General features: G+C 32.6%; 7 protein-coding genes across 14 annotated transcripts in view; 4 read left to right on the forward strand and 3 right to left on the reverse strand.

Annotated features, from left to right (window-relative positions):
- Nucleotides 1-173: 173 nt before the first annotated feature.
- On the reverse strand, nt 174-2,425 carry LOC123010339 (transmembrane protease serine 9-like). The gene is made up of 12 exons (XM_044407183.1): nt 2,337-2,425; nt 2,140-2,290; nt 1,928-2,094; nt 1,791-1,880; nt 1,606-1,745; nt 1,400-1,558; nt 1,169-1,280; nt 969-1,119; nt 754-920; nt 617-706; nt 426-565; nt 174-378 (listed from the first exon to the last, which is right to left on the reverse strand). The coding sequence occupies exons 1-12, from the start codon at nt 2,392-2,394 to the stop codon at nt 211-213; spliced, it is 1,593 nt and encodes a 530-aa protein (XP_044263118.1). The 5' UTR covers nt 2,395-2,425; the 3' UTR covers nt 174-210.
- Nucleotides 2,426-2,607: 182 nt separating this feature from the next.
- Nucleotides 2,608-4,135, forward strand: LOC123015937. The gene has a single exon (XM_044416028.1). It carries the CDS (start codon nt 2,891-2,893, stop codon nt 4,097-4,099), a length of 1,209 nt encoding a protein of 402 aa, XP_044271963.1. The 5' UTR covers nt 2,608-2,890; the 3' UTR covers nt 4,100-4,135.
- A 64-nt stretch (nt 4,136-4,199) lies between these two features.
- On the forward strand, nt 4,200-9,113 carry LOC123015938 (CTD nuclear envelope phosphatase 1 homolog). 7 transcript variants are annotated; one of them, XM_044416032.1, is made up of 6 exons: nt 4,200-4,474; nt 4,764-4,830; nt 5,088-5,278; nt 5,326-5,554; nt 7,664-7,772; nt 7,813-8,099. In XM_044416032.1, exons 1-6 carry the CDS (start codon nt 4,376-4,378, stop codon nt 8,015-8,017), a joined length of 900 nt encoding a protein of 299 aa, XP_044271967.1. In that variant the 5' UTR covers nt 4,200-4,375; the 3' UTR covers nt 8,018-8,099. The 7 variants fall into 7 exon arrangements, with proteins under 7 accessions (XP_044271967.1, XP_044271968.1, XP_044271965.1 ...); XM_044416033.1 differs by having other exon boundaries at nt 7,828-8,099; XM_044416030.1 differs by having other exon boundaries at nt 4,201-4,474; nt 7,631-7,772.
- On the reverse strand, nt 9,113-10,616 carry LOC123015939 (peroxisomal membrane protein PEX14). The gene is made up of 5 exons (XM_044416037.1): nt 10,296-10,616; nt 9,943-10,245; nt 9,669-9,895; nt 9,419-9,619; nt 9,113-9,368 (listed from the first exon to the last, which is right to left on the reverse strand). Exons 1-5 carry the CDS (start codon nt 10,359-10,361, stop codon nt 9,287-9,289), a joined length of 879 nt encoding a protein of 292 aa, XP_044271972.1. The 5' UTR covers nt 10,362-10,616; the 3' UTR covers nt 9,113-9,286.
- A 70-nt stretch (nt 10,617-10,686) lies between these two features.
- LOC123015936 (AP-2 complex subunit mu) lies at nt 10,687-13,005 on the forward strand. Of its 2 annotated transcripts, none has more exons than XM_044416026.1 (6): nt 10,687-10,842; nt 10,938-11,143; nt 11,417-11,579; nt 11,633-11,851; nt 11,901-12,411; nt 12,464-13,005. In XM_044416026.1, the coding sequence occupies exons 2-6, from the start codon at nt 10,967-10,969 to the stop codon at nt 12,708-12,710; spliced, it is 1,317 nt and encodes a 438-aa protein (XP_044271961.1). In that variant the 5' UTR covers nt 10,687-10,842; nt 10,938-10,966; the 3' UTR covers nt 12,711-13,005. The 2 variants fall into 2 exon arrangements, with proteins under 2 accessions (XP_044271961.1, XP_044271962.1); XM_044416027.1 differs by having other exon boundaries at nt 10,711-10,842; nt 10,919-11,143.
- Nucleotides 13,006-14,255: 1,250 nt separating this feature from the next.
- LOC123012788 (MOB kinase activator-like 4) lies at nt 14,256-15,414 on the reverse strand. The gene is made up of 2 exons (XM_044410924.1): nt 15,254-15,414; nt 14,256-15,178 (listed from the first exon to the last, which is right to left on the reverse strand). The coding sequence occupies exons 1-2, from the start codon at nt 15,311-15,313 to the stop codon at nt 14,570-14,572; spliced, it is 669 nt and encodes a 222-aa protein (XP_044266859.1). The 5' UTR covers nt 15,314-15,414; the 3' UTR covers nt 14,256-14,569.
- Nucleotides 15,415-19,578: 4,164 nt separating this feature from the next.
- Nucleotides 19,579-27,578, forward strand: part of LOC123010954 (rap guanine nucleotide exchange factor 4) — a 68,631-nt gene continuing 60,631 nt past the window's right edge. The window contains exon 1 of the mRNA XM_044408173.1: nt 19,579-19,732. Coding sequence (XP_044264108.1) covers nt 19,704-19,732 — 29 coding nt within the window. The 5' untranslated portion in view covers nt 19,579-19,703. The remainder of the gene's footprint in view (nt 19,733-27,578) is intronic.

Below are 27,578 nucleotides of genomic sequence, written 5' to 3' on the forward strand. Positions count from 1 at the left end.
CATGAAACTGAACGTTTTTTTTAATGTAATTATTATGCAGTTTTGAAATTATTGTCGTCAGGGTGTATTATAACAAACTATAAAATTTAAAATTCGCTTTTATCTCAAATTCCTCCACGTGGTGGGTACATTATTTATTGTTTCATCATTTTTATATGAAAGAATAAGACTTATTACGCATTTTTAAATATTTTATTAATTATATAATTTCTACATCGTTTCTGTTACATTCTGAATCCAAGCTTTGTACAAATCCGTCCTGATGTAGCCTGAAGGGTGCAACTGTTCGCAACCATTTTGACTGAAAAAGCCAGCAACGGCAACTTGGACATAATTTGTGCCCCCCTTTGCTCTTATCAATGGGCCGCCAGTGTCACCCTACACTTTTTATTAATTTTTTATCAGATTTCGCTTATTTTACTCACAGTGCAGATTCCTTCATTATAATTTCCAGCAGTACAAATCATCGTGTCTTGGATTTGGTCACCGTAGGTGAGTTTGCACTCAGTGTTTGATATAATTACGACATTTGTGTATTGTAAGTTGTTAGACAAACCACTTGTTGCTAAAATTTTTGATTATTTCTGATAAATTAGTGAATTAAAATTAGTAATACCGTCAGCTGTTTGGCCCCATCCTGAGACGATGGCAGCACTGCCTTCGGAAATTGCCCCAATATCGGCCAACTCAATTGGTTGGATATAATCTACAATTTTTTTTAATTAAATAAAATCGATTTGAATTTCTTGTTACCAGAAAGTTCAACTTTCATGTGTAGTTTAATAAGCCCAATATCGTGCTCTAAAGACAGTGGGTCAAATTCTGGGAAAATGACTGAAGTTGAAGTTGAGAGGACTACGCGATTGGGGTCCCCGGCTTGCAGAGTGATTGAACCCAAATGAATTGTAAAAAGTTTTGCACTAGAAGAGAAAAATCATGCTATTTGCAACAACTACATGAAAAATTACTTATAAATGCAATGACCAGCAGTGAGGATCCACTGATTGTTGATTAGAGAACCACCACAGAAGAATTTGCCTTCAGCAGTGTCCACATAAATGGCCGCTTGCCAGGGGAATTCTCCAACTCGGGCCACTTTTCCCCCGATTATCCGAACTCCTACGAAACAGTTCGTCAAATTTTCAATATTTTTTTTATAGAAATTTACCATTGTTGGGTTTGGAATAACACAAGGCGAAAAGTGTGCACAGCACAAAAACGTAGAAATTCATGACTGGTATTTCACAATCCGAATTATCATCGGAACTAGTATTTATTAACTAATTTATCTTTGAGTGTGACAAAAAAAAACAATTGTTTTATTAAGTGGATATTTTTTTTTATCTTTGGAGATTATTGGGATAGGAATGTAAGCATGCACTTTACTCAGTTATGGTGCTTTTGTCACGTTTGAAATCCATTTATGATAAACATCAGTTCGAATAAATCCCGAAGGATCTGTGCTTTCGCACCCGTTTTGACTCATGAAACTTGCAATTCCAACGTGAAGAGGGTTTCCCTTGACGTCTGGTTTCACCAATGGACTTCCAGTGTCACCCTTAATTAATTTAAATTAGAAATAATTAATTTGTAATTACAACTTACGATGCAAATGCCTTCGTTGTAGTTGCCAACAGCGCAAATCATGCCTGATTTGATTTGACTTCCGTAGGTGATTTGACATTCGGCGTTCGAAATTATGGATAATTGAGAGTAAATTAAGTTATTGCTCATACCGGCGGAACCTTAATTAATTTTTTAATTAATTATTTGCTTAATTAGTTACTTACTGTCGCTGGTTTGCCCCCAACCGGCGGCTGTTACGACAACTCCGTCGTGAATTTGGCCCATATTTGCAATATTAATTTTTTGAATATATTCTACAAAAATCAATTAAGCCGAATTTTAATTAATTGTGTTTAACTACCGTTGAACGTGACAGGCATATGGAGTTGGATGAGCCCAACATCATTTTCGAGTGTATTTTGATCATATTCCGGATGTACAACGTATTTAGAACTGGACAAAATGACGCGATTTTCGTCTTGCGAAAACAGCGTGTTTGACCCTAAATGAATTGTAAATAACTTTCCCCTGAAATTATCAGTCGATTTTATTTACAATGAGAGCGATACGAACCCAAAGACACAATGAGCTGCTGTTAAAATCCACCGATTTGTGATCAAAGCCCCACCACAAAAATATTTTCCTGAAATGTTGTCCAGATAAATTGCCGCTTGCCAAGGAAACTGGCCGGCGCGAGCTGTACTTCCCCCGATTATTCTTGCCTCTGAGGTACGAAAATCTATATTTACAAATAAGAAAAATGTTTTTACCTTTAGCAAAAGAAAAAAACGGGGAAGACAATGCAAGAAACACAAGAATATAATTCATAGTGTTTGGGGTTTAAGTGAGAGTAATAGCAAAAACTCGTAAATCATTATTTATTTTTTATCAGATGACTTAACGTTTTTTAAAAAAGTTATTATCTAAAGCTTAGCTATAAATTAATAATAAGTAATTAGTTTAGTCATAGTCTAATAGTTTTTTTAACGTTGAATTTTTTTGGTGACATGCCTAGGGAGAAAAATCCAAGTGCCTATGGTATAGGCTCTCGACACTCGACAGAGTTGTAACGTTAACAACCACTTGACATTTACAGAAAAATAATAAATCACAGAAACGATAGCTGAAATTAAGACGTACAGAATAATAATATGGGCCATGGGTGTGATTATGGTAACGGACAGACTTTAGACACCACTGTTTTGACACCTTTGTCAAGAAAAAATCTAAACATAGCCTCACTTTTGTACTTTGGGTGTAGTCATTGTTAAATAACAGTTCAGCGATACTTTGTGATTGTGTGGTCAAATATCAGGCGCACATAATGGAATCAAACGAAGAGTCTCAAAATGAGGCCCCAGAACCCTCCCATTCGACCAACATAACTCAAGAAGAAATCGACCCAGAGACAGCCAGCAAGCTCCGAGGGGACGCAATTGGGAACACCATGTACAGCGAACGCTTCGTGTTAAACACCCTGATGCAGTTCTCGGATTTGAAATGGAGTGAGGAAGTCGAAAACGATTTGTGTTTCCTGTGGGATATGACTGAGGAAAAGGACGTTTGTGAATACTTGTACCACTTGTCTTACTCCACGCTAGCTTGCACGGCTTTGACAAATTACACCGAGCCGAGATTTGTGGAAATCGTAGTCGGGATTTTTGCCAATCTCTTGTGTTCAAAATGTGAAACCAACGTAAAGGAGGACGAGATTAAAGTAGTTGTAGATTTGTTAAATTCAGATGATCCTTATATTTTGATCCAAGTAATGCGGTTTGTACACGCCTTGGCTTTTATGTGCGAGAAATTGGATTTTTTTGAAAAGAGACATTTTGCCAAAATTAACTTTATTTTGTTTAATTCGACCAATAAAGAATTGTTGACTGTTAGTTTGAAGGCTTTGGCGGCTCTTACAGATGGCACAAAGTTAAATTTAAAAGTCATAACTCCCGATTTGTTATTTTCCACAGTTGCGGCTTACAAAACTATAAAAAATCCGGACTGTGAGTCAGAAATTGAGTTGTTTGAGTCACAGGAACAGCATTTGAATGTGAAACATTTAATCCAAATCTATTGTAACGTTTGCACTTACATTGATAATTTTATTTATTTAAGCCAATATGTAGAACAGATTAAATTGAATTTAGGCGGATTTAACGACGAAATGGTTCTATTGTTGAATTTTTATAAAGAGGAGGAGTATCTCATACCAGTGAGCGATGATTTTAAGTTTTATATTGAAGCATTAACTTACATTTATAAGACGATTCATGTGGAGTTTCTCCCCACAATTGTAAGACCTTTGTGCGAGATTTACTTTATTGTGAGTGAGAAAGAGGCTTCAAATTTGGAGTGTGTTGCTGAATTGGTATGTTATTTTATTTCTGTAGGGACCCTCAATACCATCAGAAGAAATTTTGATAATGTGCCTCTTGATACTATTAAAAATCTGTTGGCCAGTATTGAAAGCAACAAGTTCAAGTTTGATTTCGAATACGCCCCGACTTTACGTCGAATTGCGGCTCTTTTGTAATAATTTTATCGATTTTAATAAACTTTATTTTTGTTATTTGAATGTTTTATTTGGTGGCGCTGGTGTTGCATTACAGTTTCCTTCTATTTTGAGGTTATGAAAAGAGCATGCGCTATCAAGCGAGTGTCAAACGCTCTCTGGGTCGATTTTAATGGCGGTTAATAAATCGGGTAAAAGTTAAAATGTGATAAGTAAAGTGAAACAACAAATCACCAAAACCCACTGTATCCTCCTTGTGTCTAAATTGTGGCAAAGTGTAGAAAAAAATACATTTCAATGTTGAAGCAATTACAAATGGGACTACGAGCATTTATGCTTCTAGCATCGAGAGTTTGGACATGTTTGTGTTTTATGATAAAAAAGCAAACTAGAGCTGTAAGTTGTATTAAAAGCATTCAACGTTCACAATCATTGCAACCCCCGAAATTTCGGTCGATTACTGAGATTGGTTCATTGTTGTTTTAAACAATAATAGACGTGTTTTGACAGTTTTGACATTCTCGCAAAACGTGAGCCGAGATGAGATTTATTGCTACAATAAGTAAATAACACAATAGATTATAATTGCACGTAAGACACAGTAAGAAGGTTAAAATTACTTTTGTGTTTTGGCAAATTTCCAGTCATTTTTTCCCGACTCTAATCTTCAAATTTTATGTTGCAGATAATTCAGCATCAATCGGTCAAATACGATTTATTCCCCTTATCACCGCTATCGAGGCATAGGCTTAGTAAGTATGACTAATCGTTTTCTCAAAAAATATCCCCATTCTCAATGTTACTTCACCTAAAAATAAATTTTTAAAAGTGCCAAGTTTGTTTGAGTAATTTCTGGCACTAATATATATTTATTTAATTCATTTTGGCAACTATTATTTTTCTTTGATGCAATTTTTTTGTCATTGGCTTAGTTTGGTCCACGTGACCTGTCAAACTCGCCCTGATTGTTCCTTTTACGCGCCAACTTGAACTCAAATTTTGTCTTCAGGTATAGTAAAACGGAAAGTCCTTGTCCTCGACTTGGACGAGACTTTGATCCACTCGCATCACGATGGGGTGGTGCGCCAAACCGTGAGACCGGGGACTCCCCCGGATTTTGTACTTAAAGTGGTAATAGACAGACATCCGGTGCGATTTTTTGTCCATAAAAGACCACATGTAGACTTCTTCCTAGATATAGTAAGTGTTTCAATGTCTTTTGAATGTTGATTTAACAGCGTATTTAGGTTTCCCAATGGTACGAATTGGTCGTTTTTACGGCCAGTATGGAGATTTACGGCGCGGCCGTAGCTGATAAGTTGGACGCGGGTCGGGGAATCCTCCAGAGGAGGTTTTATAGACAGCATTGCACCCCCGATCTAGGCTCGTACACCAAAGATTTGGGTGCGATTTGCAACGATCTCTCCAGTGTTTTCATACTGGATAACAGTCCGGGGGCCTATCGCGCCTATCCCGGTGAGTCGAGCTTAAAATCAGAATCAAAATTTTTGCTTTCAACTTTTAACAGTGAAGAAAATAATAAAATTTTTCCATAACTGCTATAATATTTACTAAGTGATATTAGAAATGGAACACCCAAGTAAGAGTTAGAAATTTTCTGTCTTAACACGACATACTGAAATTAGAACATTTTTTATAATAGATTATACATATCCAAAAAAAACTTCTTTTCAAGTTACGTTTTTGTTAGATCCATTCTAAAAGAAGGTTGAGTAGGTTTAGGATCTGAGTGCCATACTAATATTGTTTATAAAACTGATCAAAATGAAAAAAATAAATTCAAAAAAAAATTAAAAAGACAGTAAAGTCGGTTTCATCATTTTTGTATCGATTGACGAAGGATTATTTTTTATCATGTCCGATGACTGTAATAATAGTAAAGAAATATTACCTACTCTTTAAAGATGAATGTGAATCAAAGTCTAAAAATTAAAAAAAAACAGCAAAAAATAAAATATATTTGCCAAATTTTGCTGCTCTCTTCAGAATGAAAACAGTAGCCTCGCTTTAAAAGGGCGTCCGATGCCTTTTTTGACCTTTTTTTCATAGTTAAAGTTGTGTATTTAGCTGTAAAACTGTTTAATCATAATTTCTCTCTTTATCACTTTCATTTATTATTTAAACATTGAAGATAAACAGTTTTTTATGAAATTCTACGCTGCATTTTTTCCAAACAACATTTTTTTGTAATTATTGTGATTGTATTTATTTTAATATTCATTATCATTACATATTCAGTTTGATAACAAATGTTTAAAATGAATTAGCAAAAAACTAGTGAAGTGCATTCCGTAACGATGAATTAACAAAATTTTTATTATTAAAAATTTTAAAAGTCAAAAATATTGAAATCACAACTATGTAGTAGTTTTTTCAAGTTTTACTTACTCTAGTTTGCAATTTATTAACGGCTAAAAAATGCTATTTCTGACCACGGGATGTAATGACAGATTTCCAGACCTCCAAAAGGTTAAGAATCGGCATATTACTATAGTGGATGAATAGTACAATTTTTTTTAGTGTTTTTTACAATAATTATTATTTATGTACAAGGTGTAAAGAAAAAATAGGGACAAAGAGAAACCTGAGATTCCCCAGGTCAGAATAAAGCAATTTAATTTAACTTATCTCTATTCCAAGTTTCACCATTTGAATGTGAGAGGGCGTCAAAGATTAAAAATTATTTTCGTTTTCTTTAATAACTTTTTAATGGAGTAATCGATTTGGCAATTTGATATCAAAACTATAGGTTTGGAGCTATTTTTCTTGTTTTATTGTTATTGTAAAGTACTTGACACATTTTCAGCCATATTTTTGTTACACGTAATTCGAGTGACGTAATACGTTTTTTATTCGAAAGGCACATTATTTTTAAACAATTTTTCGTCTTGTAAAATTTTTGTATCGGCATTGGTTTTAGAATAAAAAAATTATTTAAGTAGACGTGTCACAATTTTGGACATTAGTCATTTCTTATTTTTTGTATTAAAAAAAAATAGGTTTTATTTTGACCAACAGAACCTCAAGTTATTCTTTGTTTCCATCTTTTCGTTACACATACTCTAATTATGATCTTTTTTTTTTGTTAAACTGAAAGAATTGTTGCATTTTAATTATTTGCCCCATCTGAAAGTTTGTTTATCTACACTCAAATTCTGCAAAAAATTTTAGAAACTGATGAAATATTACTGGGTTTTACTGTGAGAAGTTGCAAAACGTGTTTTTATTCAAAGGAAATTGTTGTTTCATTGTTGAATTGCAATTAGTGAAGAAAATAAGTGTTTATAAAATAAAATATAAATTTTCTCATTTAATTAATTTTTGTTTAATTGATTGCATTAAATGTTATAAGTTTAAAGTCGTTTTTTAGTGTTGCTTATCTAATGCCGCTTAGTAAATTATATGATTTAAACTTTGGCGATAAACCATACTCTACTGCTAATGAATTTAGTAATTGAAAGCAGAAATGTTTGCAATTTTGTGGCGTATCGTTGGAGGTGTCCCCGAACTGAGAGGTGTATTTTTTCGCAGACAATGCAATCCCAATAAAATCGTGGTTCTCAGATCCCACCGACGTGGCGCTGCTCAATCTGCTTCCGGTTTTGGATGCGTTGAGGTTCACAGCGGACGTCCGATCCGTGTTGTCGCGGAATCTCCACTTGCACCGGCTTTGGTAGAAGAGGTGAGTGGCGTCTCGTTTCATCCATATTCAGGCATCTTAATTTCAGCCGTCCTAATCGAACCGATATCCCCGTTAACAGCAGTTTCACTAAAATTCATCGAATCGAAACTCCTAGTAAAATCGTTGATCAAGTCGAAAATTGTATCGATAATATCGTGACACAAGTTCAAGAATTCGATCCAAGCAAAGACAGTAAAAAATTCAAGTCGCGCATTCCGCAAAGAATGTGCAACTGAATTTTGGAAATTTGTGTTGTGATTTTCGTTTTTTGTAGATTGGAACGAAATTATTTGTAGCAAATAAATCGTTACGAGAGAACGTTTTTCTATTCTTCAGTACTCGATTCGAGCAATTTTATTTATTTTATTTTTGTGAGAAGAGACAGCTGATAACAGTCTATTGAATACAGGTTTCACGTAGTGCTCAAACTGGACAATACTGATGTCTGTCACCCACACTTATCTTCCACACTCCTACCAATACACCGGAAGTAAACAACCCAAACAGAACTGTTAATTACTTTTAATTGTTTCATTTGAATTCAGTTATTTATTTTGTTGTTTGTGTAGTCTATTGAGTTTTATCATTCCATGATAACTTTATTATTTTAATGAACGGAATTTTATTTAGACCAAAGACCCAGAAAATGTTTTTGATTGTACAGCATTTTGTTCAGTTCATTGTACATAAATAGCGTAAGTTTTCCAAGACTAAGAATCTTATTTTCTGCATCAGAAAATATTTATATGAAACAATAATTTTGTACTCTAAGGTTGTGTTCAAAATTATTGAACTAGATTAGATAATAATGTATATAAATAGTTTAGCTTGACTAAAATTAGGCAAAGCTTCGATTTTTGGCACCAATTATTGTCATATCATAAACTCGGTGCCTGAGTTAAACACCACATTTCGTGGCCAACTTTTATTTACAGTGGAACTGTACTTAAACAGCCTGGTGCCCTCTCGCGCCCAATTTTTTCAAGTAAGCTTTGCCAACTCAATTGGGAGCTTGCCAACAGTTTTGGTTTGTAAATAGTTGTAAATTGTGACGCTGTCTTAATGTTGTTGAAACTATTAGGTCTTTAAGGTGCTACTTCACACTTTTGTGGAGTCAACTAGTGTGCTGTCTTTAGAAAAATTTTGTGTTTCATTCCTATTAGGTTGTACTTATGGCAAGTTTTGGAATAGTTAATTGTTAGTTTCTAAGAACAAATCCTAATTTTTGTAAATACATGTTTTAGCTTGTAAACTGTACAGTAACTCTAATACAAACTTGGAACAAAGTACCTAATAAAATGACCTTTTACAGTGAAATAAAACTATTTAAGTAGAATCCAGTGTTTTATTACAGTCATTAAGGCAGACTTAAAATATTTTCTCACCAAAAAATTAAAATTAAAATTTTAGACCCTTCTTTTCTAATTATTCCTATTTGTCACCTAAATGCAAACCTAATAACCAAGTGTGATTCTACTTTATTAAATGGCATCATTTTTGGAAGATTAATCTTTATCGTCGTCGTCATCATCGTCAACATCTTTGGATTTATGTCTTCTAAAATCACTATCTTTGGATGAGAAAGATCTGCAATTAAATTAATAAAAAACCCGTTTTAAACAAATGAAATGACTTGCATTATATCTAGACTAGAATCACTATTTTTCGCTGCATGTTCGTGTTCTGAAGACCCTGACCCTGATCCAACTTCTATTAACTCTTCAGCTTTTCTTTCAGGGTCTGAATCGGCGTCAGAATCTTGACTTATACTTGTCTTCTGCCATGCAGGTATTGATGGACGGACAACTGAACTTTTGGAAACCGGTGGAAATTGATTACTGAAAAATAGATCTGATTTTTTTTGAAATTTCAACAATGTTGATTTACCGGCTCAGAAGAAGACCCTTAACTGTGGCAATTTCAGATTTCAAATCTGATAACTGCCTCTGAGTACTACTTTCAGCCCCTTGACTAATTTTATCTACTTCCACTTTGACACTAAGTAAATTGTTTTGTAATTCATTTACAGATTGTTTAAAACTTTTATCTAATTCTTCTATCGAGTCCTCTACACTTTTCTTCTTTTTTCCAAAGAAAAATGGCGCTATAAATCTCTGTAAAAAATAATATAGCGTTTTTTTTATGCAAAAGTAATACATACCACGTAAAATTTATAGACGACGTAAGCTACAAAACTAAAAACGGCTACATTATGTACAACTTCTTTTATCTTATCAAATAAACTAATTTGGAACGTTGCATTATTTGAATACGGAATAACTGAACTCGGAGGTAAAGGCGGCGTCCTATTCCTTTGTTCATGGTATTTATAAGCCCCCGATTTCTCACACGCCTGTCTGATTTCTTCATCAGTTAAGCCCTTCCGTCTTAAAAATCTTTGTTGTTCTGCTAATGATGTCTTAATAACGTTAGGATTCTCCAGGAATTTTATTGCTGTGTTCACCTAGAGTCAACAGTCAGCTTAAATGGGTTAATTTGACCAAAGCAGCTTACCAAATCTTCTCTAATTGGAGGAGTTTCAGTGTGGTTTTCTTCAACTGGGGGCAACTGATCAGACATGTTTTCTACTAACCTAATTTCTTAAAATTAAGACATGGAAGAGATAAAAAGAAATAAACACGAATTCGGAAGAAATCACACTTGTTTTTCTGCGAACTTTTAATTTTCAATCTCAAATTCCAAGGTTAAATAAAAACAAATGTCATTGGGGCTCTGTCAAATTCTTAGGGACAAAGCGAAAGTCACTATATTATTTTTAGTCAAAAATCGGCTTTTTTCTAATCATTTTTTGTTGTTTCAATGGAAAAAATAATAAATGAACACATGACCGACGATAAATAATTGTGCTAATAATTGTTTCATAACCACAAAACGGTTATTGAGCATATTATGAATCAGCTGCATTTTGAACACCGCAGTGACAAGTTGTCAAGTGGGTGTATGATGGCCAAGTAAAATTAAAATCGTTCGGCTTTAATTAATAATTGCGTTAAATCACAGAAGTGTGCGCGCAAAAAGTCTCTAATGACTTTACAATTCGGTAAATATCCAATTTTCTCTCAAAAAATGCAAGATTCAGTCGATTTCAATCGGCGTCAATAAAACTGCGTTTTTAGTGATTAGCGTCGATTTTAGGTCATTAGGCAAAAGCTGAAGCCGGCAAAATGATTGGGGGATTGTTTGTGTACAACCACAAAGGAGAAGTCCTGATTTCCCGAGTTTACAGGGATGATATCGGCAGAAATGCGGTCGATGCATTTCGGGTTAATGTTATCCATGCCAGACAACAAGTTCGCTCTCCGGTTACAAACATAGCACGAACGTCGTTTTTTCACATTAAGGTAAATTAAACTCAATTCTATCAATTCAAAAAATTCACCGGAAAACTGGCAACACGGCAGTGTGAATTCGGTGGCGATGGTGCTGCCACCACGGTTCAAAATTGCCATTTTTGCATTATTTGCTTCTCGAATTTGATCCAAAATTGGAATAAAAAGGGAATCTCGGGTCTGAAATGTACTTTTTGCAAAATGTTGGTTGCACGAATTGGCTAAAATTTTTTGCAGCGTTGCCAGTTGTACTTCAAATTTTGGCGGTACTCATATTTTTTTTAGAGAGCAAATATTTGGATAGCTGCCGTAACAAAACAGAATGTTAACGCCGCTATGGTTTTCGAATTCTTGCTAAAAATTATTGAAGTCATGCAATCGTACTTTGGGAAAATTTCAGAAGAGAATATTAAAAATAATTTCGTTCTTATTTACGAGCTATTAGATGGTAAAACTGTTCATTTTGTGTTTATTTGTGTCGTAACTGCGGAAAATTTGTAGAAATTTTGGATTTCGGTTACCCTCAAAACACCGATACCGGCGTTTTGAAAACATTTATTACTCAACAAGGGATCAAATCGGCAACAAAAGAAGAACAAGCTCAGATTACGTCACAGGTTACTGGCCAGATCGGTTGGAGGCGTGAGGGTATCAAATATCGTCGAAACGAATTGTTTTTGGATGTTTTGGAATATGTTAACCTTCTTATGTCACCTCAAGGTTTTGTCACTTTATTTTTTAATATAATTTTGAGACCGAAAGTCTTTAGGTCAGGTTCTTTCGGCCCACGTGGCCGGTAAAGTCGTGATGAAGTCGTATTTGTCGGGCATGCCCGAATGCAAATTTGGTATTAACGACAAAATCGTGATGGAAGCCAAAGGCAAAGGGGGCTTAGGCACGACCTCTGATTCCGATCAGACCCGATCTGGCAAACCCGTCGTCGTAATCGACGATTGTCAGTTCCACCAATGCGTGAAATTAAGTAAATTCGAAACCGAACATTCCATTAGCTTTATTCCACCTGACGGTGAATTCGAATTGATGAGATATCGTACAACTAAAGACATATCTTTGCCATTTCGGGTAATCCCCCTCGTGCGCGAAGTCGGCCGCACCAAAATGGAGGTCAAGGTCGTGTTGAAAAGCAACTTCAAGCCGTCGCTCCTCGGCCAAAAAATCGAAGTTAAAATTCCAACTCCGTTGAATACTTCGGGAGTTCAATTGATTTGTTTGAAAGGAAAGGCGAAATACAAAGCATCCGAGAACGCGATTGTTTGGAAGTAAGTTATAGAGAATCGATTGGGTTTGTTTGTATTGTTTTTTTTTTTCAAGGATCAAACGTATGGCGGGAATGAAGGAGACGCAATTATCGGCCGAAATCGAACTTTTGGAAACCGATACCAAGAAAAAATGGACAAGACCACCGATTTCGATGAACTTTGAAGTACCGTTCGCACCGTCCGGTTTTAAAGTACGATATTTGAAGGTTTTTGAACCTAAATTGAATTACTCGGATCATGATGTTATTAAATGGGTACGGTATATCGGAAGGAGCGGACTTTATGAAACTCGATGTTAAATCTTAAAAAAACACTTTATTTTATTTCAGTTATGATTACTCTCTGAATTATCTAATTTAGTAGTTAGCTTTTTTTTATCAATGGTTTACATCAAGTCAAATCGAATTTTATTTCTTGCTGTCAAATACGAAATACTCAAGGCAAAGCTTGATGGAATAGAAGTGTTATGCAAAAAGTAAGCTCTCAATAATTTTATGTGAAAAAATTACACTGTTATCTGTAGAAGAGGTATAATCATGTATATTTGTGAAATGTAATGTTACATAAGCTTGGAAATAAATCGTAGCGAATAAATGGGTCTTTTATTTACCACTTATCGAAAAAAGTCGACTTTCCTACAGTATATCCTTTTTTCTCATCTTAACAAATTAAAGCGAATTTTTCATCTGTAGTTTTGGAAGATTTGCGAAAATTTCTTGAATTCAATTACTTTTATTAAACAACTGAAAGAAATGTAGGCGGATCAAAAAATTACACTGAATGGGGAGTGCAAAATAATCAATTATCTGGTTACTTGATTTGTTTTAAGTTTGAATAATTTAATTTTCTCTAACACAGTAACAAGTTTATGTAACTACATTTGAAATAAATATCGTCACGTTTTTGCCAGTTTCGATTTATTTATTTTTTTCTTTGTTCAAATGTAAATACAATTATTGTTTTTACAATATGTTCCCGGATTGGGTTTACAAGAGGAAAAAATTTTTTATCTTTGAGTTTAGGCCAAAACTGCAAAGGAAAAACATTTTTTGTGTTACCTGAAACGAGCAAATCTGTAATTAAAACTTTATTATTCTAACTCAATAGAAAGAAAAGTTCATTTTTCTCTAGATTTTGCTCTTGGAATAATTTTTCTCTGCTTTTTAAATCCAATCACATTAGCGGTTTTATTTCTTTGACAATGAGTTTACGCAAGTTAAATAACAAAAATGTTTGTGAAAAACATAATTTTAATAAATAGTAACTCAAAGAAACAGCTTTAAAATAAAACCAAAGTCATTTTTAACAAGAACTATCATTATTTAATTAATAAATGAATTGTCAAAGTGGCATATAGTTGTCAAATAAATAAAACTGTCAATGTGATAGGACTTAAAAAGCAGAGAAAAATTATTCTAAGTTGAAAATCAAGAGAAAAATTTACTTTTCTTTTCACTGAATCGGAATAATGAAGTACAAATTTGCTCGTTTCAGGTAAAGCAAAAAATGTTTTTCCTTTGCAGTTTTGGCGTGAAATTAAAGATAAAAAGTTCTTTCCTCTTGTAAACCCAATCCGGGGACATACTGTATACTAAAAATGTCAGTGAATATGAATTATTTTTAAATGTCAATCAAAAAGAACAGAATATGAATACTGTGAATTTTTCATTTTAATTTGACTTAAATTATTGGATAACCTCATGTCATGTGACTTTACAATGGGATTATAAAAAACAGTGATTGGTTCTTTCATAATAATCATTTGACTCAATTATCAATTTAATTTTTTCACTGCTTACTAGCCTTTTTTGGCTATAAATTTGGTGCGGGAAATTTAAATCCAATTCCTAGTATAGTTATTTATTTGTCATATTTTCTATCCCTAGACAGCTTCTAATTGAAAATAAATATATTACATGACTTATATCAATTTAACAAAATAAATTTCCACTCAATGGTGAGTTGCTTAAAAAAGCATATCGAGCACAACACCACAAATAAAAATGTAGGTGAAAAAATAAAATCTGAGATGTCTTATAATACAGTTGATGCTTGAAAAGTAATGTAAACCGAATCGAAAAAAGCCCATCTGTTCAGTATGAACAAGTCGTTAATACCAACGGTGGTATGTCGGAAAAACATTGAATTTAGTTAAAGTTTACGCCTCGGATTCGCCTGGTGTGTTTTCATCTTCGAGGATCGGAACAATGAGATTATCTTTCGACATGAGATTATACTTGGTGACGAATTGCGTGAATCGTTTGCACAGAAACGTTTCGTTTTCGAACTCGTCGAAAATCGACCTGTGGTGAAAATACGCGTGCGAGAAAATCCGGTAGACCCTCCGACAGACCGACCCCAACTTGGCCACCGACGACTCCTTAATACTGACTCTGCTCGGAAAATACTTGTTGCTGTTGAGGAGACAAGCGGCCCCGTCGAGCGTGTGTCTCGTGTAGTCAATGGCGGGGCACTCCTTGGGCGTCTTGTGCGCCGCGCACAGGAAAATCCACTGCTCAGTGGCCGTCATCTGCGTGCAGGTCTCGGGGTGGCACTCCCCCTGCAGCCGCACGGCCAGCCCGTTCAGCTCCATGCAGAACTGCCGCAAGTGTTCGTACTTCCACACCCCCTCGTCCTGGTTGTCGGGCATTTTGAGGATGAGGTCGATGTTGGCAGGATTGTTTCTGATCAGCTGCTGGATGTACTGCTGGACGGCGAGGGTGCTGTCCATCTCCTCGAAGGGCTCGTCAGGCCATCGACAGAAGTCCTGCAGATGATCGATAGGTTAGGGGCGAGGTTTGGGAGTATTGATTGGGGGCTAGTGCGCTTGGGAGTGAATTACCTTGGCTTTGGTGCCGGGGCGGTTTCGTCGCCAAATTACAGAACCATCAGCCATCTTCATCTTTGACCACCAAGCACCATCGAACCACCAACCTCTTTAGAGAGAGAAAAGTAGCGCTGTTTTTGTCATTGTTCGACCTGTAGTCATCTCTTGTAACACTAGAGGCGCCACCGAGCGCAATGCGGGGATTTGAAATAACGCATTCAAAAGTTAATTTGTTTGAAACTGAAACTATTTGCAATTTGCATTTACAAATATTAAAGCGTGTACTTTAAATTATATTTAAATTGTTTTTAAAATCACCTATTTCTGACACTGGAAAATTCCTTGCTTTCCAATTTATTTCATTATGATTCTCATTCCATCTTATTAAAAAAAAACATTTATTTTTATTTTATCTAACAGTTAAGATGTAGTTGAAAAACAGGTTTATTTAGGCTGAGTTTTCCGAAGCTGATTTTATTTTCAACCACAAAGTTTAAGGTCATTTGGAAAAATGGCGAAAATAATTAGATTACTCTGTTGAGTGGCTGTAGTCGTTCAACGATTAAAAACTGCGAACATTTTTTACAGATTTTCTGGCTTTACATGGATAATCTATTTAAAATTCCAGGTAAAAATAATTTTCTTCGTTGTCTAATTTAGGAATAATTTTTTTAAATGTGTTGTTAAGTGTCAATTATACGTTATTAGAATAGAGTCCAATAGAATAACAATATTTAGATGTGCAATTTTAAATAAAAATTTAACTACAAAGTTGGCGTTAATGACAGTTATTTTATTGCTATATTGAAGTCATTTTATTGTCCTATATTGTTTCTATGGTGCATTTCAGCTTACTTTTAGCTTATTTTGCCAATTTGTTTTTAACAATTTCTGAATTTAGTAAAATTTCTGATCCAATATTATTAGTGTAGGAAAAATTTTTGGAGACAACGCAAGTTTTATAGTTTAAAACTCTTGTTTTAATAGTTATTTTTTAAATTGTATTACTGGCAACGTATGTAAATTATGTGAATTCGACACATGCAGAAATCGTTGAAAAATTACTGAAAAAGTTGCTAAAATCTTTTAAAATTCCCAAACAGCCTAATAAAAGGTTTATAAATTATCAAAAATTGAACACAAGAAAAAAATGGTTAAAAGGGGCTTAAAATCAAACAAAATTACCTGAAAAGCACCCTAAAAATTTTAGAAAATCTCTTTTTTTTAGTATGTACTCCTAAATGGCATAGTTTACTTAAAAACTAGGATGTCTAGCCTATGCAAAAATTGTTGAAAAAGGAAAAAATATATACAGGGTGCGCCAGAACTCGCGCCCCAGAGAAAAATTTCAAGTAAGATAAGATACCAGGAACATGAAAAAAATGTTTAAAAATTCTTTCTGTCAAAAAATTTTGATATTTATTTTTTGACATTTGACATTTTTTTATGTCTATTTAATGATACTGATGATCTTGTATATGTTTTTATACATAATAAAAGTACAAAAATTATGCCTATAAAAGACACAAATAACATTAAACTCAGTTACAATTTAGGATATAGTTTCCTTTTTTCCTCTTCTAATAGTCTGTAGCAAAAAAAAATGGAAAATTATTTTTTCAACAGAAATAAATAGAGTCAAAATCCAAAATTTAAACYCTCAGAACTTCGAAATTTTTATAGCTAATTTTATCTATAAAAATTTCGAAGTTATGAGGGTTTAAAGTTTGCACTTTGCCTCTCTTTATTTCTGTTGGAAAAATAATTTGTTATGTTTTTTTTGCTATAGGCTATTAAAAGAGGAAACAAGGAAGCTGTATCCTAAATTGTAATTTTGTTCAATGTTATTTGTCCTTTTACTAAATAATTGTACAAAAACATATACAAGATCATCAGTACCATTAAATAGGTATAAAAAAAAAGACAAATGTCAAAAAATAAATGTCAAAATTTTTTGACAGATAGAATTTTTAAACATTTTTTTCATGTTTCTGGTATCTTATCTTACTTGAAATTTTTCTATAGGGCGCGAGTTTTGGCGCACCCTGTATATGAAACAACCGACTAGGACCCAAAATCTCTAATTTTTATGTATCTTAAAAGTAACTAAATTTTTATTTGGGTATAGACCACCAAAAATTGGACACCGAAAAAAAATTGTAAAAAATTACCGCATAATCACCCCAAAAGCATCCCAAAAGCATCCCAAAAACCTCATACAATTTCTTGTGTTTTAGACACTTTAAGATGACTTTATATGCACCAGACCAATGGGGCACCTAGTAAAACGACTCAAATTGAACACGAAACAGCAAAAAATGTCAAAATTCTTATTCAATCTCTCGGTTTTCAACACCCCAAAATTGCTTTTTTTATTTCTGGATTAGGACAGTTGGTCACATTAAGAAAACAACTAAAAATCACCGTTTTGAAGTTAAGGTTTGCCACTCTGGACCTTGAATTTTTAAGCCTATAATATCCACGTTCCGTTCCCATGGTTCAGATCGAAGCGCTAAAGAATCAATAGAGAAAAAAATACAATATTAAACAAAAACAAAGATTTCTTGAATGTTTGCAGATTGCTTGTATTTTATTTTGCTTTGTCATTTTGTGAACAATTTTCAGTAACAATAACATTTTTTACTAACTACTTGTTAACATTTTGAGAAAATTGATTACACAAGTTGTAAACAAAGCCTCTGAAAATGAGAAGACCGAAACATTGCTCTGGCTAAAGCCTGATATTGATGAAATCTGAAACTCCAGTGTCAGATACATGAAATATGGTTTCGTATTTTAAGGAAAATGTATGCCAGATTTTCGTCTTAGATAAAAAATTTATAAGCCCTTTAAAAATTGAGTCGTCTTATTTTTGAATGAAATCGATATGTTTGCATAAAATATCTACTTTTCAATTATTTCCGACCGCGAAAAAATTTATCTTTGCCATTTAAGAAAATTAAAAAGTAATTGGTTCGCCGGGGAAAACGTTGGGTTTCACCATTTCACAAATGAACAAACATTTCAGTTTTATTAATTATTGTAGAATAAACGTTAAACTTTATTCATTATGATGAGCTACAATAAAAATAATGAGACACCACATTAGGGTTGTTGAAATATAGAATTTAATGCTTTGTCTCTTATATTTGTCAATGATTTTTTTGTGTGTCAAAAAAAATTATAGATTTACAAAAAATTAGTACTTACCTATGTAGTTTTTTCTGTTAGAATATTTAATTATTTTTCGCCTTTTTTGCACACTGCTATTTGAAAGCGTTTTTTTGCAAAAAAGAACTTGCCCAGAATTAGGTAATGTTTCATTTTTGGAATTTTTAGTAATAACATTTTAGTAAAAACTCTGCGAGAATAACTTTTTTCAATTTGGTTGTGAAAAGCAATCATTGTGATATGTCATTTACTTGTGAAATATGACATTATTTTATCATTAGTGTTAAAAAGTGTGACATAATAAAGATAACAAATAACACTATTTTTATAGCAACGCCCCGACACTAATATGATTGTGGAAAATTATTGAAATCACAGATTTAAAAGTAGAATTTTTTGCTTACGCTTTTTACAACCCAAATTGGAAAAAATCTTGTATGAAACACGATGCAAAATGGCTGTTTTTTGCACACGACGCGTTGTGTCTAGTGCAAAAAACACGCTCATTTGGAACTTGTTGCATAAATAGCTATTTCCGCATTTATTTTGTAAATGTGTGATTATTTTGCCAATTTAAACATCCGTTTAATTAAAATTTTAGTCAAAGTTGTTTTTGACTTTAAAATTAAATTGGTAACATTGCATAACGTGGAGATAATTTTTATATTTAGTCAGAGCTGCAAACTTAATTTGAGAATTACAGGCTACTTGGATCACGAATTTAATTGAACGCAATTTTGATAAACATTATTTTTAAGATTGTAAATTATCAAAATAAATTAACCACAATAAAAACTCTTAATACTTATGCATTAATTAATATTAAGAGCATTTTAAAACCACTGTGTGATGAGGCTTTACTGTGTTTTTCCAATCATTTTAAAAGCTTGTAAAAGCTCAGATGCACTTTTTTAGTTAAATTCACATAAGCTTTTTGTTCAATTTGTGTTACAAATTACTGTGATTTTTAATTAATCCGGGTCACATTTAAACTTGCCCAAACTTGCCAAAAAGCTCTCTAAAACCAAGACTTTACAGGAGTATCATTTTGTTTGATTATAAGCTGCATTTGTATCGCATGCACAGGATCAGGACAAAATTGTAAAAATGAGGGAAGGTAAGTACAATCCTGCTGCTGCCTTGCGCATTCCTCCGGTTACCGGATGCTAGAGTCAGCGTGTGGCCAGTTGTTGCTCGCTTGTTGATGTTTCGGGTTATATCGTGATGTTGCTGAAACGCCGCGATATTTCGTTCACTTAATTTTATTTGAAATTGTGCAAAAACCACAAGAGATATGGAATGGATAACGGCGATTGACAAAAGGTAGAACCACAGTTTGTAAAGTTTGAGGGAATTGTACGAGCGGAAATATATTTTTCTTCCTTATTAAATTCGGGTCAAAGTTTTAAAGGATAATAATGCGACTATTACACCCACAATGTTCTTTGCAGGATTAACATATCCTTCATATTAATTTATTAACCGTTTTATTGTGTTTATACAGTTTCTAATTTAGTCCTTGGAATTTAATTTATATTTTCATTACAAACTCTACTAAGTGATGGGGTACGAATAATCTCCCAAGATATATTACTTTTTTTTCAATTTATTTTTCTTGACTCATCCAAGAGTATCAAATCTTTCGGGATTAAATTCCGAAAAATAAATCCTCAAAGAAATGTGTGAAGTTTGTAAAGAATTTTCAATTTGTGTTTTGAGGAACGTTCCTTGGTGTTTCGTGGGTTGAAATCGTGGGCGCACCGGTCAGGTATATGGTAAAAATTAAGTGTCCGTTCCGGTTCAACCACATCATGCATATTTTCTTTATTTTAAGCAGGCGCAATTACGAAGATATGGCAGGAATTTCTAATCGAGACGCTATTTGAATGGTTAGACGACACTTTTGTCATTTTTAATCAGGCAATTATGACGCATGAGGCTTTAATTTGGCGCCAGTTTTTGCAACTATTTATGACACTCTTGAGATAAAAGCTTCAGTGGAATTTATAGAGGCTCTTAGCTACTGGAAGATTTACTTCAAGGAATGAGAGCTTTTAATTGTTATTTACACATACATGTTGTTTCAGAACTCGCGCCTGAAAGAAAATTGCCATATAGTGTTTTTCTTTTGGTTTTCCCCTTTTGTCAAATGTATTTCACTATTTCTCAAAACTATTTCCCACCTTCTTTGACATTAATATATCAAATGAAATAGTTTTGATAAATAGTGAATTACATTGGACAAAAGAGGATAACCAAAAGAAAAACACTGTAAGGTAAGACATCAGGAATATGGAAAAAATGTTAAAAAAATTCTATCTATAAAAATTTAGCTTTTGCACTTTGACCCTATTTATTTCTGCAAAATAATTTTGACAAATAGAAGTTTTTACTTGAAATTCTTCTCTGGGACGCGAGTGCTGAAACACCCTGTATGTGAACTGATAACGCGACGATTACACTTTTCACGGAGTTCAAGAGAAAAATCTTCAGTTTTGATTTAGCTATTCATCAAACTCTCATTCACAGTCAAACCTGACAAAAACTACCTTGTTGCTAGGTAACAGTAGTGGTTGTAAAAATTTTTGAGGTTACTTCTTAAACTTGAAGAAATAGTCTAATAAAAAATAAAACATGAAATAAGGAAACATCCCGCCATATTTTTTAATTTATTTTTAAAACCTACAATTTTTATATTAGCGTTGACATTTGCGGCTCATTGAACCTGCTGTCTATTACAAAAAGTACTTTAGCTACCCTTATTAAAGATCTTAGATACTCCTACTAACTCTACGAAGAAGAATTTTCTAATTGTTGCCTTAATTTAAGTAATAAATGAAATTTTTTTAAAAATTATTTTATTAAAAAAAACATTCATTTTTGTTTTAGATCAGAGTAGGTTATGGGAATTTGGCAATTTGTGTGGTAAGACTGTGCCTGAATGACATTACTACTCTGATATAAAACAAAAAAGAATGTATGTTTACAAGGAATCCATGAAATAAGCCCACGCGAAAAATGCGCACAAGAAATAAGCCCATAGAAAAAAGCCCACAAGATAAATGCCAAAATGCCCACACGGAAAAAAGCTCATACCGAAAAATACTCATACGGAAAAAAACCCACACAGAAATAGAAATAAGCCCACATAGAACTGAGAGAAAATCTCACTTGGAAACAACCCCACACAGAAAATAACCCACAAAGAAATAAGCCCACTTAGAAAAAAACGCACAATGAAAAAAACCCACCCAGAAAAAACTTATATGAATAAAAGCCCAACCTTCAAAAAGCCCACGCGAAAAAAGCTCACAGAAAATCAACTCACAGGGAAAAACAATCTCTGCTGCCGTGGAGGAATTTATAATCGATCAGATGCCAATAAAAATGTTTTAGAATACACTTTTGCTGTAATCCTATTCAAGAAAAGTGTAAAATCAAGAGTGTAGAGCTTATTCCAGATCTGGTGAACTTATCATAAACCACGATAGCAGCGATGAAATAGAATTTTGCTCTAGTAATTTTGAGGGCGAGGATTGTTAGAAATGTCATTGTTAAAAATTATTTTTATGCTTTAAAAACGTAATAATTTGTATATCATTCTTCATCTTATGTATGAGTACATACCTACTTATATTATTTTTTTAAAGAATAACAGTGGTTTTGAACATACTTTTAGTGTCAAAATTTAGTCAGTTTTGACAACGTCAGTTCGCCCCCAGATTTGGAACAATCTCTGCCTCTTTTTTTTTGCGGTTATGACTCAATGTAATTAGTTTTCTTAACAAAGTAACGCGCACAACTCCCAAATTTAACATTTTTTGTACTGTCACTACTCAAAACATCGTATTCAGGTAACTAACTTGATAATAATTAAAGAAAGTTTGGTGAAACTAGTGAAACAAATTTTTATTTAATAAATAAAGAAAAAATATTGTTCATATAACTATGTCTGACGATTTATTTATCGTTGGTGAAACTGACAATAAGTATTGTATAAAATTTTGTGTGCCCCCAAGCCGCCGTCCCCAGTTTTTTGATGTTAAATAGCACACTATTATATCTACTTTTTATAAAAAATTTGATTACCCAAAACTATAGAACCCAGAAACTATAGAACATATATATATCTACCAAAAATAAAAATAATAATAATAATAAGCGATTTAAAGTAGTTGACAGACTGAACTTTTGTATTTTTTTAAAATTCTTATCGCTTGTCATCTCCGAGTCGCCACTCCGATCTGATAAAGATTTATATTAGAAAATTTTTGATATGGTGCAAATTTTTTTGGGCAATGTCAATTCAATTTTATTTCTTAATTTTTTTTATTTAAAAAAATTATCAGTACGCTATTCAAATTTCTCGCAGCAAAGCGAGTTGTGAATTTGAAAAGTTGCCGCAAAATAAAACTACTATCCTGTAAATTGAAAGAAAATGTTATTTTTAAAGTAGAGGAGCACAAAAAAAGTTTACTAACGAATAGAAACTAGAGAGAAAACGTAATACCCATTTACAACAAGAACCGCTTATAGTTTTATCCGTGTGGGCTTTTTTCGGTGTGGGTTTCTCTCCATGTGGGATTTTTTCACTGTGCGTTTCTTTCCTTGTGAGCTTTTTTCCGTGTGAGTTTTATTCGACGTGGGCTTTTTTCTTTGTGAACATTATTTTATGTGAGCTTTTTTCTGTGTGGGCTTTTTTCTTGTGGGCACATATGTTTGTGGGCTTTTTTTGTGAGTTTTTTTCCTGAGCGCATTTTTCGTGTGCGCTTTTTTTCTGGTCACTTTTAAATTTATCATATAATATTATGGGTTTAAATTGATTTCTGAGCGCCTCGAAACTTTGAAAGTAGGTTAGAAACATTGACAAACATTGAGACAGAAGCTATGAGAATTGACATATCTATCTTCTGTCTCTATTTTATTCAATGTTGTCAGCTTAACTTTAAACTCTAGGCCATTTTGATTTAATTGAACGTATAACATAATTTCCTGTATTATTTGTTCCAACAAACTGATTTTCATGGTTAATCAACTGTCAATCAAATGTCGACCTATTGTTTTTTTTTATAAAAATAGAGCTTTTTTTATTTGTAACTATGATTTGTAGTAAATAAGTCTAGGTATTTCTTATTGTGGTGAGTTTAAGGTCAAAAAAAATACTGGAAAACCAGAATTTTGAAAAAAATTAAGAACTATCTATTAGTCAAAAAGAGTTTTAGAACGTATTTTAAAACTTTTTGTGGGAACTAATATTTCAACAATAACATTTTTCTCTGATTTTCTATGATTATTTTAATATTTACGCTTTTTTACGAAGTAAAAATTATTATTATTCTTTTAATCCCTGTTACATTAAGACAGATTATCCTTTTATCACCCAGTTGTGTTGGAAGCACTTTCATTTGCAATTTAATTATATCTGGAGAAAATGTCCCATTGAGGATAATAACCGAACATTAAAATAGCACAAATGCGAGTTTTTCATTTTTAATATTTTTGTTAAAGCAAATCATTGAAATGAATTAAATCCATTACTAATTAAAAACACACTTTTTCAGACATATAACGACTCTCAAATTTACACGGAATATTTTCTAAACTTATTCAAACGCTTCAACTGCAAAACAAACCCCGTTTAGTATTCCAAAGCGAGGCAACAAACTTTGAAATTTTTTAACCCCGTGACGAAATAAGACAGAAGACAATGACAAATACTTAGAGACGTGACAAGAAATTGCGAAAAATTTTGTACACACAGTGTATATAACATATGTAAGTGGATAAGTTCGACTCTGGGGGATTAAGCATTGAACAAACTTCTTGTGAACCGGTACAACGTCACTGTAAATAATTCGTCAAACTTATAAAAGTTTCAAATAACGCCGAGGATTATTCTATGCTCATATGCGATGCTCCATGGGCTTTAATATTTTTTTTATAAGCCAAAGTTGACAAATCAATGATTTTGCGAATTACTCGCTTCGCAAATTTATATTCAAACTAAGATGCGGGATGAGGGCAAATATCTCGCACAATGATATTCATCACATTAATTATAGATGTAGGTACAGTCACCAACAATGAAAATGTCTAAACGGGAGGTGTCAAGACTAGTTTCACTAAAGCTGTTTTCAATTATACTGAATTTTATTCATTTTATAATGAAATTGTTCAATTTTTGATTAATTATATTTTACTATTTCTGTACTGTTTGAAATAACTTTTAAAATTTCATATTTTTCCGCGAAATAATGCAAATTGATGTTTGACATTTACTGGTTATTGACATTGTTACCAACCTTCCAAAAATTGTAGTAGATTTCGAAATGACTGCTAAAATATGATTTTTATATGATTACATTCTGAACCGAGTTTTTTCCGATTTCTTATCAAGGAAATTCGAGCCGATTGTTTGATTTTGATAAAGAAAATTGGGAAACTGTCACATTTGACGTCTCCTCAAGCAACAATTTTTCCTCGGTTCAAACTTCATTCAAAATCGTTTTATAAAATTATATAAAAACAATACTGGGGAATGCAATTTTCTCATATATTCCTATTTGTGTGACATATGAAAACGTGGAAGAAGCGATATTAGAAACCGTCACGCTTTTAAATGTCATACCTTCACGTCTTTTTCTCGAATTTTATGGCTAGGGTCAAGTGAATTCACTGACTGAAAAAAAATCTCCATATTGCTGAATAATTTATTTCGTATTGACAAATTTAATTCGCTAAATCCCGCTCATTTATGCGAAAAATAAATCATTTTGGGCGAATAATGAATTTGTTTGAAATTGCAGACGTTTCCACGATGAATTGCAATATGAAAAAGTTTATTTACTTTTGTTGTTGCTTTGAAATTGGTGGTATTTGCGTAAGCTACGAGCGAAATTCTAACGTATGTTTGATATAAAGAGATTTGAATTTCTACTGAATTCATATATTTAACCAATATGTAGTAGAGCAGTAAGTTATGACTTTAGTGGTGGTAATGCCACCGAATGTCGTAAATAATTCGATTTAATACCTTCGATGGGATTAATGTAAGATGTTTGGGACTTAAATGCTCGCACTGAGGAGTTAACAGATTTAATCCCTGACTAAAGAAGGGATTAATCAAATTAGGGACTCCATTTCATTAAAAAATACACCAAATTCAATGTTTTTCACACAAAATTCCGCTGTTTTTGGTCAGTTTCCACAAACATAAAAACTCAGTTTACATTTTAAAAACAATTTATGTGAAGTGAAAATTATGAAAAAATAAATAATTGCTTTTGAACCTAGTAATTAAAACTGTTGAAAACCGTCCTTTTAGCCTATTTAAATGTCATTGAACAAAATTTAAAGCCTGTGATAATTAGTAATAAATTACACCTCGTTAAATAAAATGGTTTAAATGGGGAAAAACTGTCTGAAAATGACGCAAATTGTCTACTTCCGCATTCATCGATCATTTCAGTGTCAATAGAATATTTATTTGTCGTTTTTTTATGCTAATTGGTTGTATTTTTACATAATGCGATGTTTGTGTTCTACAAAATTTTGTTTGAATTAACTACATACAGTATATTCTGTTAGATATAATGCAAAATGAATTTGTTTTAAATTAGAAAAAGCAAATTGATACATGAAAAATGTTTTAATAAATTACCTTAAAAATTATTTTTATTGTGATGTCGCAGAGCTTTAGTCGGGAAGATAAATGGTTTAAAAATTAGGGCTACAAATCGACTTTTATTAGGGTTAAAATTATCCAACATTATTACAGTGGGTAGTAATGGCAGAAACGTGGACAAATAAAGGAAAATTTATTACTACAAAATTTCTGTTTTTGTTTTGGATAGTAACTGATTATATTGATCATTGTAAAAGTGACACAGAGTATACAGGCTATTTCGGCTAAACCCCACATTAGAAGTATTGGGAATTCTAACAATGATATTTATCTAAAATTTCTTGTTGGTGAAATGAAAGAAGGCGGATTAAAAAGCAAAAATCTCTAAGTACACGTTTGTATTTTAAATTGAAATAAGAGATCCTAATTAAACATAAAAAAATACAAATTAACTCACAAAATTAACAAAAAATAAAATAAATTTTTAATACTTTTTATTGTTACAAATTTAGACAGGAGATAGAATATTCATTTTTAAAACAAAAATTTTCTATGAACATATATCGAAAAATGCTACGCAAGGGGTGCGCCTTTTAAACGTTTTTTTCCATATTTCCAAAATCATTTTAGAAAAAAATTCAAAGTTTGGTACATACACCTAAACAAGTACAAAAATAAAATGTTGAAATTTTTAATTACGGGCTTCCTAAACTAGATGGGATTAGGATAAAAATTTACTCTAACTATATTGCCTGAGGTTTCTTGCCACTTTCAGGAACAAAATTTCATAGTTTTTCATAAAAAAGGTCTTTTGTGTTTCTCCGATACAATTTACGGATTTTTAGTAAAAATCGGTTTACAAATTTATGTTACAGACCATAAACAGCATAAAAATTAAAAATTAAATTTGTTTTACTGTTTAGGACGCCCCTGATTAATAATTTTATTATTTGGCATTTGTTTAGGTGTACATATAAAAATACCAAATTTTGTAATTTTATCTATTCTGAAATATTAGGAAAAACCTTTTAAAAAACGTACCTTTTTTAGGGAGTGTAGCTCTCTTTCATAGCATTTTTCGAAACATTTTTGTCTTAAAATTAAATATTCTATCAACTATTTAAATTTGTACCTAACAATAAAAATGAAACACTGTATAATTAACACATGAAAGATTAATTCACAAAAATTTAAAATTAACTCACTAAAATTACAAAAAAAACAAATTTTTAACACTTATAACACTATATAACAAAGTGCTCAGCATTTCGGGGGGGGGGGGGGGGTGAACCCCCTAACCCCCCCCTTGGGTACGGCCCTGGCCATAGCTATTTTAGCATAGGTTGTCATATAAATAAGAAAAAAAAATAGAATATCAAAGTTATTCAATTTAGATTAAATAAATTTAACTTGTATTTACGAAAAGAATAACACAATTTTGAAAAAAATATGGCAGTGAGAAATATTTCCGTGGCAAACTATGCGAGAATTACTATGGATGTGTAGTAATGAATTTCTTCCATTGTTATAAAAGTCAAAATAACT

Source organism: Tribolium madens, unplaced genomic scaffold (assembly GCF_015345945.1).
Source record: "Tribolium madens isolate multiple individuals breed KSU strain unplaced genomic scaffold, Tmad_KSU_1.1 Scaffold_19;HRSCAF=116;Tcas5.2_LG9, whole genome shotgun sequence".
Lineage (NCBI taxonomy): Eukaryota > Metazoa > Arthropoda > Insecta > Coleoptera > Tenebrionidae > Tribolium > Tribolium madens.

Excerpts from the sequence above, each read along its gene's own strand:
- LOC123015939 (XM_044416037.1), bottom strand. The coding sequence starts at position 10,361 with ATGTCTGATCAGTTGCCCCCAGTTGAAGAAAACCACACTGAAACTCCT. Across the intron at positions 9,896-9,942 it reads TCGTCTATAAATTTTACGTG|AGATTTATAGCGCCATTTTT; the intron begins GTATGTATTACT and ends TATTTTTTACAG. Across the intron at positions 9,620-9,668 it reads AAGGGTCTTCTTCTGAGCCG|TAATCAATTTCCACCGGTTT; the intron begins GTAAATCAACAT and ends TCTATTTTTCAG.
- LOC123012788 (XM_044410924.1), bottom strand. The coding sequence starts at position 15,313 with ATGAAGATGGCTGATGGTTCTGTAATTTGGCGACGAAACCGCCCCGGC. Across the intron at positions 15,179-15,253 it reads GCCCCGGCACCAAAGCCAAG|GACTTCTGTCGATGGCCTGA; the intron begins GTAATTCACTCC and ends GATCATCTGCAG.
- LOC123015937 (XM_044416028.1), top strand. The coding sequence starts at position 2,891 with ATGGAATCAAACGAAGAGTCTCAAAATGAGGCCCCAGAACCCTCCCAT.
- LOC123015938 (XM_044416030.1), top strand. The coding sequence starts at position 4,376 with ATGTTGAAGCAATTACAAATGGGACTACGAGCATTTATGCTTCTAGCA. Across the intron at positions 5,555-7,630 it reads GGCCTATCGCGCCTATCCCG|ACAATGCAATCCCAATAAAA; the intron begins GTGAGTCGAGCT and ends ATTTTTTCGCAG. Across the intron at positions 7,773-7,812 it reads CTCCACTTGCACCGGCTTTG|GCATCTTAATTTCAGCCGTC; the intron begins GTAGAAGAGGTG and ends ATCCATATTCAG.
- LOC123015936 (XM_044416026.1), top strand. The coding sequence starts at position 10,967 with ATGATTGGGGGATTGTTTGTGTACAACCACAAAGGAGAAGTCCTGATT. Across the intron at positions 11,144-11,416 it reads CGTCGTTTTTTCACATTAAG|AGAGCAAATATTTGGATAGC; the intron begins GTAAATTAAACT and ends TATTTTTTTTAG. Across the intron at positions 11,580-11,632 it reads TATTTACGAGCTATTAGATG|AAATTTTGGATTTCGGTTAC; the intron begins GTAAAACTGTTC and ends GAAAATTTGTAG.
- LOC123010339 (XM_044407183.1), bottom strand. The coding sequence starts at position 2,394 with ATGAATTATATTCTTGTGTTTCTTGCATTGTCTTCCCCGTTTTTTTCT. Across the intron at positions 1,559-1,605 it reads ACAACGAAGGCATTTGCATC|GGTGACACTGGAAGTCCATT; the intron begins GTAAGTTGTAAT and ends AAATTAATTAAG. Across the intron at positions 707-753 it reads CATGAAAGTTGAACTTTCTG|ATTATATCCAACCAATTGAG; the intron begins GTAACAAGAAAT and ends AAAAAATTGTAG.